This window comes from Clinocottus analis, unplaced genomic scaffold, assembly GCF_023055335.1.
Source record: "Clinocottus analis isolate CAN_PGR_092001 unplaced genomic scaffold, fCliAna1.0.p SCAF_3, whole genome shotgun sequence".
Taxonomy (NCBI): Eukaryota; Metazoa; Chordata; class Actinopteri; order Perciformes; family Cottidae; genus Clinocottus; species Clinocottus analis.
Window position 1 is genome coordinate 907,949 of NW_027176042.1, and position 8,723 is coordinate 916,671.

At 44.3% G+C, this 8,723-nt stretch overlaps 1 protein-coding gene across 1 annotated transcript; it reads right to left on the reverse strand.

The window, feature by feature from the left end:
* Positions 1–358: 358 nt before the first annotated feature.
* On the reverse strand, positions 359–5,105 carry zgc:113307 (uncharacterized protein LOC553753 homolog). The gene is made up of 5 exons (XM_068595058.1): positions 4,979–5,105; positions 3,746–4,074; positions 3,315–3,627; positions 2,525–2,842; positions 359–839 (listed from the first exon to the last, which is right to left on the reverse strand). The coding sequence occupies exons 2-5, from the start codon at positions 4,046–4,048 to the stop codon at positions 688–690; spliced, it is 1,086 nt and encodes a 361-aa protein (XP_068451159.1). The 5' UTR covers positions 4,049–4,074; positions 4,979–5,105; the 3' UTR covers positions 359–687.
* Positions 5,106–8,723: the final 3,618 nt, after the last annotated feature.

The following is an 8,723-nucleotide window of genomic DNA, read 5'->3' on the forward strand; positions in this document are numbered from 1 at the left end:
AATACAACACATGTTTCTAATATTCATTCTGTTAGCTGTGCAAACCAAATTACACATTTTAGGATGATAGACATTTAGTTGTTTTTTCACACACATTTGGATTAGTGTGTCTGTTTGACGCTGCAGAAAACTGAGTCAGATTGTCTCTCGACAAAGCTGCAGAGTTTTTTATTTCATACACGTTAACTTTTTCAGCCCGACAGCTCAGTTTGAACACAGCACATTATTCTCTACAGTCAGAAACGAGAGGGTTTTGTCACAATTCCTGTTTGGTAATAACACACAGATGTTAAAGGCAAAAGAGAGAGAGAGGAGAGAGAGAGAGAGAGAGAGAGAGAGAGAGAGAGAGAGAGAGAGAGAGAGAGAGAGAGAGAGAGAGAGTCAAAGGAATGCAATGGTATGATAAATTGATCAGGACTTTTGGCGTTATGATAAAATAACACTGGTTTAGCGCAGGAGTTCAGGCTTTTGGCGTCTTTAAAGGTCGCTCCCCTCCAGCGCCTGGGCGTGTCCCTCCATACTGAAGACATAATGAATTGAAGTCTTACAGCTGTAGCTGGAGTTTGACTTCACAAGTGATGAGTTGGCAAGCAAAAAAAACCCTTAGGTTGAGTAACGTTTTCTTTCTAGATGAGGTCGGCGAGTAACACACAGTTACTTCATGTTGTTGCGTATTCAGAGAGTCGATCAGATGTAAATACTTTCAAGCACTCGCAGGCAAAAGACCCAGTCGGACGGCAGCTGTTGGTAGGACATTTTGTTTCCATCCAGTCGCAGGATCTTCATCCTGGAGTAGGACAGAGGTCCCACCTCTCTGCAGAAACTGCTCACGTTGAACTCTGCGGTTAACAGACGGAAAACACACGAGGAATTAAAAAAAACATATACAGATATATTACACTGTTCAGAACTCATTATTCAACAAAGTGACAGCCATCTTGTCAAAACCAATCATGTACCATGACACTTGCCTTAACCTTCTGGAAACCGTGCATGAAAATCCTCCCGTGCCCATTTTAAGTCCCAGCATGCCCCATTCAATCAATCTTTTGGCTTAAAATAAGGAATTTTTCCATTTTTGAACCGAACGACACAGTTTTTTTGACTGAAACTTCTTCCTAACAGGACAAGACTTTGTTTTATTGTGATTTTTGTTGCAGAGACTAATTCTTTAGGTCCTAATCTTTCAAAAAAGGTGTCTTATTGAAGCTCCAGGAGGCATTTTTGGGGGAATCTGGCTCATATCATATTAGATGTTCATAGTTAAGATCAAAATATCTTTTAAAAGTGATTTTATTTTTTACAGATATATATACATTTTTTCCCAAGACTTTGCTGAACAAATACACACCATAAACACAATTTTTGGACTGAATTTGGGGTTCCTACAACGACTCAAACACAGGAGAAAAAAAAAGGTCTAGAGCGAAAAATTGGTTCCACAGTTTTCAACGGGTTAAGACGGTTTGTGCAGTCTGCAAAAGTCTCTCTTCTTCTCACAGAGTTTTCATTTCCTGAAAGTCTTGCAGGTGCTGTGGTGAAAACGGAGGATGAGGAAAACCACAACGCCCTCTTTTGCTTTCTCACTTCGTCTCAGTAGTAGAGACGCTCTCGGCCCAGACTGTAGCTCTTGGCAGACGAGCGGCGCGGTAGCAGTCGCGCTCGCTAGCTAGACGATGAGGTGTGTGTTATTGTGAAAGTGTTTTGCCGTCTGCCTGTCCCGTTGGTACACGGCCTCTTTGTCTGCCGCTACACAGATCGAGAACATACTTTCACTTTGCCGTGAGCCAAAATATGCACGCCGGGTCATTGCTAGCGAATGGTCACGCGCGTCAAGACGGCTACATGTGTCTGCTGCAGTGTTATTCAAATCCTACTGGCTGAAAAAAGGCCAGAGTTATGGGAATCAGATAGAGAAAAAGAGAGAGAGAGAGCGGAAAGAGGAGGCCATGAAGAGGGGAACAGCATGTGCTTCTGGCTCATCTGGCACTCTTACCTCTGAATCCATCACAGATGTTTTCATACCACTTCTCTAACCTACTCCCCCATCCAACTACCAGATATCCCCTCTCCTCCACCCTTCTCGTACTTCTTCTCTTTCCGTGTCCCTCCCCTCTCTTTATTCGTTCTCTCCTTCCATCTCTGACTCGCCCATCCCAACCCCCGATCTCCAGTCCGTACGCGCTGCAGCGATGGCGGCCCGCTGTGTTAAAGGACGCTGGGGTTTTTTTTTTTTTTTGCGGCTTTCTCTTCCGTTTCAGTCACATTTTCCACATTTAATCTTCTCCCTCGCTAAATGCGGCGAAGGTGTCAGACCCCTCCAGGTGGTCAGCCACATATAACTCACGTACACGTACACGTTGCTGTCACACACAGTGAGCGTTTTGTTGAATTGTAAACTGCAGGAATGTGTGCACATGTGTGGGGAATTAACATTTCGCAGACATGAAGTCAGTGACACCGTTACAAACGTCGACGGCCTTTTGTGTTGGGCATGTTTTCTTAGTGTCTGTATGCACCTCACCTTGTATTTCATTGGACTCCAAGTAGAGGTGCTGCAGGCTGACGGGGACTGTAGGGATGGTTTTAAATTTGTTATAAGAAAGGTCCAGTTCCACCAAGCTGGAGAAGTTGAAGACTTGCTGGTGGATGCCGGCGCTCTGCAGACCACAGTGACTTAGACGAAGATACTTAAGGTTGAGAAAACCCCCAAAACTGTCCTCATCCAGCCCGGGGAGAGTGTTGTTGGACATGTAGAGCTGCTGGACAGATTGGGGTAAATGTCTGGGGACAGACGAGAACAAATTCCCACTGAGGTCCAGCAGGTTCAGATTGATCAGACCTGCGAGATGAAGGGAAATAAACACACTTTATATTAATACTGACAAATGTAAGACATAAAAAAATGAGTGTTAACATCAAAATACATGATTTCATGGAAATATTAGGGCTTAATACACACAGCAAACTGCCTTATGCTCTGCTTTAAAGAAAAAGTTGTTCTTTACAGGCTTTTAAATTGTGTTTTATTGGCTTGTTTTTGATTTTTTAATCTGTTTTACATTTAAAAGTATCAAATTAAATGTATTAATGAATTAATCTGAGATGTTAGCGTTACGTATTTGCTGAGAAACATGAATTCAGATCACTGTTGAATTAAACAGCCGCTTGACTCCTTCCTCCCTAACTACTTGTAGGGAAAAACATGACAAAGCACAATCCTCCATAACATTTGTCTTTTGTCTCTCACTTCCCCCCTGCCCCAAGTAGACAAAGTGCATGTGTAAAGAAAGTAAAAACACACTTTACTCTACCTTTAAGGTCTCCCTCTGTGATGGTTCGCAGTCGGTTTCCTTGCAGCAGCAGCAGTGTCAAGTTGTGCAGCTTCTGGAAAGCTCCTGGACTGATGCTGCTGATTTGGTTGTGGGCAAGTCGCAGCTGCCTGAGCCCGGCCGGCAGAGCGCTTGGCACCGACTTCAGGTGGTTGTGGTTGGCGAAGAAGTAGCGCAGCTGCGTCTGGTTCTGCAGCGCGACCGGGTCCTCCAGCTGATTGTGGTCCAGGATGAGCCAGCGCAGGGCGGTGATGTTGGCCAGAAAGGAGGACGGCAGGGACGAGATGTTGTTGCTCTGGGAAGAAGAGGAACAAATGCAGATGCCAAACTAAACTAAACACAGTACAGTGTGGTGGAGGTCCGCCACTGTGGTGCACAACGTGACCAAGAATAAAGACAACACACTCTCCTACCTGGAGAAACAGGTATTGAGTTCTGTCCGGCAGCTGGTCGGGGGCGTCCGCCAGGCCCCTGTGGTCGCAGTAGAGCGCCGTGGGCCACTGGATGGGGCAGTCGCACCGCTCAGGGCAGGCCGAGGGGTTGTTGGCTCGAAACCAGGCCGCGTCCATCCGCCCTCGCAGGCTCATCACACTGGGCTCGCCCAGCAGGCGGTTGATCCACAGAGGAACCCCTCCATAGTCGGCGGCAGCGGTGGCCGAGGCAGAGCCGAGCACACGCAGCAGCAGCAGCAAGACAGCGCAGCACAGGAGAGCCATGCGGACCGCCGGGGAGAGAGGTGGCGCTGCAAATTAAACAGAAACAGAAATAAGAGGCATGTTTTACGAGTCAATTTACAAAATGTGGCATGATGAGCTGGATTTTATTAGCCTGCAAAAGTTGTTTAGTGTCTTCTTTGGCTCTAACTGTTGGCTTTAATACAGACAGACGCTCACATTTCACTGAGGATGAAACTGAGCTTGGTGATGTCATGACTTTACTTTGTGCGCCACCAGCAGGGTGAAAGTGTTTACTTATCCAGTAGAATATATTTATATAGCTGCCATTTACATTTAGCACTTAAATTTGGTATGTCCATGTCCACCTCAGGGTGAATGATGACTTTTTAGACTCTCATTCAATCTTTTATCCCTCGCAAAGCGCTTCATTTTGCTGCAACCCCTTGGGATGTGAAAATCAAGATGACAAATATTCCAGTGGAAGGTCAAACTAGGTCTCTTTTTTTTAAATATATCAGCCTTTCTTTATAAAATGAGTCAAAATAAAGGGACATTACACGACTGATTGAGGTGCAGCATGAATGGAAATGGCCGCTTTTGCACACAGACTTCAAATGTCTGAGTGTGAGAGGGAAGAATACATATTTCTTCCCTGCATGCACAGCTGTATATGATTACGGTAATACCCACAATGTTGCCGTCCACACAAAGCACACGCTTGCAGACACACAGACTCTCAGTATGACACGGCACTTGGTGAGAACGGTTTTGCGTCGTCAGGAAGTTTGACTATTAGTATGTTTTCCATTTTGCAGTCTTACAGAACACGCTTCAACGATTCCCATATGATTAGCTAGATTACGCAACCGTGCCTCAACAAACCAACTAAAGCAAACAGACAACACGGTATAGATTTTCAAGAGATTAAATGAGAGCAGATGGATAAACCAACAACAGACTGACACTTACCCGCTTGATCGGAACGAAGACAAGTTGCCTTAAAGTCCCAGGGAAACCCTCGGGAGCTGCATGCAGCTTAGTGTGTGTGTTAATGCGTCTGCATGTGCGTGTGTTTTCCAGCTACCAGCGGTGTTTACTGCTGTCTGATGCATTCCTCTTCTTCAAACGCTGCCCACAACCCAGACCCCAGACCTCCTCCATGACCATGCCCAGCTCACTTTTTCCTTCTCCCTTCTGTCAGCTCTTGGTTGCAGTTGGAACCGGCAACATTTGGTGGCAACATGGTGATAAAAATGCAACTCAAAAAACTGACAAGAACTGCTACAAAGGGAAATGACAAGGAAGGAAATGAAATGTATTAACTGGGTTTAGATTGTGATGGTACAGAACTTTTAGGGAATATGAAAACACTTTGATCAGTATTTATGTATGGCCAATGTGAATATGTGTTCTGCCTGGAGGCATTCAAGCCACAAAGTACCTGGGGAGCCAAGGAGACCATTCTGTGTGTGTGTGTTTCCTTGTGTGAGTGTGTAATCCTGTGTGTGCCTCTGCATACCATCCATCTGTATGTGTTTGACTGTGAGCAGAGCAGAGCAGAGAAAAGACGAATGCTGGAGAACAAGAAGGGAAAGTGAGGATAGTATTCCTCATGAGAGCGTGGACAGAGCGTCCTCTAGGAAAAACACGTGGAATGACACCCACAACGGAGACAACATAGCAATGAGGGCCTTATCTTTACTTACAACTTCATAATGTAGATGATCAAAGGGACAATACAAAAGGAGACGATGCTAACATGCTGATGCTAAGCCAGCTTAATACTAATTTATGAATGCCATGCTGCTAATGTTTCTAAAAACAAATTTAAAAAAGTGTCATTTTCAATATGTCACATTGTGTTGCTCTCATTCTGGCTGCTTCTATGGGATTTCTGGTCCAATAGTGTCAGGTTTATTATCTCCGCCAGAAGAGTATGTGCTCAGGTGAGTCTGTGTGTGCATCTACAGTCCGTCCGTCCGTCCGTCTGTCCGTCCACAGGTAATCTATAGAGTCCTTTACTCAAGATGGCCCATGAGGACATGGGGTGACTGTGGTTCGTTCAGTGGTGAGCAGGGTCGTCCTTCAATCAGAGGATCGGCGGTTTGATCACCGACTCTGCTAGCCCAAATTAGTCCCGTAGATGTGGTTATGGGTGTATGAATTTCTGTTTGAATGGTTGTGAAGGATAAGAAGTAGTGCTTTGAGTGGTTGGAAGTCTAAAAGGGCTCTACAAGTACAAGTCAATTTACCAACACTCACTAAATGAACATCATGACGTATTGAAGACTCGAATATAGTGATTGAAACTATAAACTAATGTTGAGATGTTTCCATAAATCAAGTGAGAAGTGGGGTCTTTTTCTTTTAGACTTCTGTACGACCTGTCTTCTTCTTTTTTGCAACCAGACGCGTCGCCCCCTGCTGGCCATTAGGAAGAATGTGAGTCAATCGGCACTTCCACATCGGCTTCACTGTTCAGACCCAGAGTGTGCCGTCTGGTCACCTCTGGTAGTTGCGCAGTGTACACACACCTAGAGAAAATCCTCATGACGGCCCTTAAGGCTAATTCATAGATTAATTCGAAGACTAATTAATGGAAGATGCTGGTGTACGATGAATGAACAAGAAATGTAATGAAATGACCGCTTTCTTAATGTGACACAATCGGAGGTGAACACGTGTTAAACATTGCGGTATAAAGTATAAATATAATAATGTCCTAGATTTCAAACCCCAGGACAACTACAGCTGGTACCTTTGAGAAGATAATGAGGATGAATAAATGCTGGGTGCGTTTTTCTAGCGGTAACTGATTTCTCACTAAGGTTTCGAACACATGCGAGCTGGTGCAGGGTGTCGCCAGCAGCCCGTTGGCCGCTCCTCACCATCCTACACACACTCTGCTGTGTCTCCGCTTCCTTCCCAGAAGGAAATGGAAAAGGCGTCCTTCCATCCTCTGCTGGCTCTGATCCCTCTGCTCCAGAATAACACCTTTCACTGAAACATGCCCTGCCCATAAATATCCACTGCGCTCACACACCCTGTCCAGGCGCTAACTGGAATCAATGTGTTTGTGCCATATGAATATTTTCCCCGCGATTATAAAAAATGTGGTTTGCTTTACTGTCACACTTTACTGACACGTAATAGTATTTGCACCCAATGTGTGCCCGGATGGGCTCCAGCCTCCCAAATCCAAACAGGATAGGTGACGAAATTGAGCGGATGGGTGGATGAAAAGAGACATTTTACTGATGAGAAATGAAAGCTGGGGGAGAAGAAGGGAGCGCTAAATGCTACATACTGATTTAAGGGGCTGAATTTTCAGTTCCAACAAACCCCAAACTGACATTTACACCAACAAAGACATACAATAGTAAGAAAGTAAGTAAGTAATGTTCATTTGTACAGCACTTGTTACAGATAAGGGTCACAAAGGGCTGAACAGGGGTCAGGAAAAATACATAAATAAATAAGAGACTTTAAAACCAGTTTGGCGACTACAGGGCCAAACATTTCAACAGAAAAGAGATTTTAAAAAAGCAGGTCATAGAGCATGTGTTTAACCAAACGCTAGTGTAACTAAGTATATAAGTAGTCTCTAGAAAGGCCGACACAATGAAGGACACACCTAAAACCCAATTGGCACAAACTAGAGACAAACAGCATAAAAACCCAAGTAGAAAACCTAATCCTTGCATTCAATTTAAGCGATGACACACAATCTGATTATAATCTACTCATATAATGTTTCAGTTCAGTGATATAAAAAGGGGCTGCTTTCTAAACTCAGAGGACGTCTATGATTGAGGGATTGTCTCCATGTCTGAACACGACAACGACTCACTCGATGGCTCGCAGCTAACTGTGCTAACAGAGCTAACAGCGCTAACAGCGCTAGAGAGGCTAGCAGTGTTTACCTGAGGGGACAACGATGCTGAGGGTCAGGATGACGTCATCAGCTGTCTCCGTGGTAAGAGTGCAGTGCAGAGCGGTGGTGGCTAAGCTAACCAGTGGGTACACACACACACGCACACACACACACACACACACACACACACACACACACACACACACACACACACACACACACACGCACACGCTATGTGACCAACCCACAGTGAAGGATAACAACACAGAGGAAGACTGACTTTGCTTTCTGCTTACAAAAAGCATACAAATAGTTTTTATTGCTGCTATTTTACTGCTCTGAAATAAGCATTTTGTGCCTTGAGTGAAATCACGAAATTATTTCTAAATATGTTTCAAGTAATTATTGCAAAAACAATGCGCACAATGTGAAGTATAGTACACAACTCTAATTTAAGAGGCACACGGAAGAAGGAATTGAAATTACAAAAAACTTTGATCACCAATTCTGTATGAATAATTATCAGAAATAATAGCCCCAAACAAAGATGTATAAAAAAGTACAGCAGCAACTTCTAACTGCGTGAACGAGAACATCGTCATCCAGCGACAGCTTGCACAAAACGACACGACACACATTACACCAACAAGAATATGACGTCAATTGTAATTGCTGAGAAAAGTAAGATGAATAAATCTGTTTGTCTAATTATGATTTATTGTTCATGAGTCATCATGGAGAAGAAGTTGCCTGTCGGTGGTTTCCTGTTTGAGGATGTGCAGAACCTGCCAGCTCTCAAACTGTTGGGAGGAAATTATCAGGGCACGCCTAAAGCTGAGC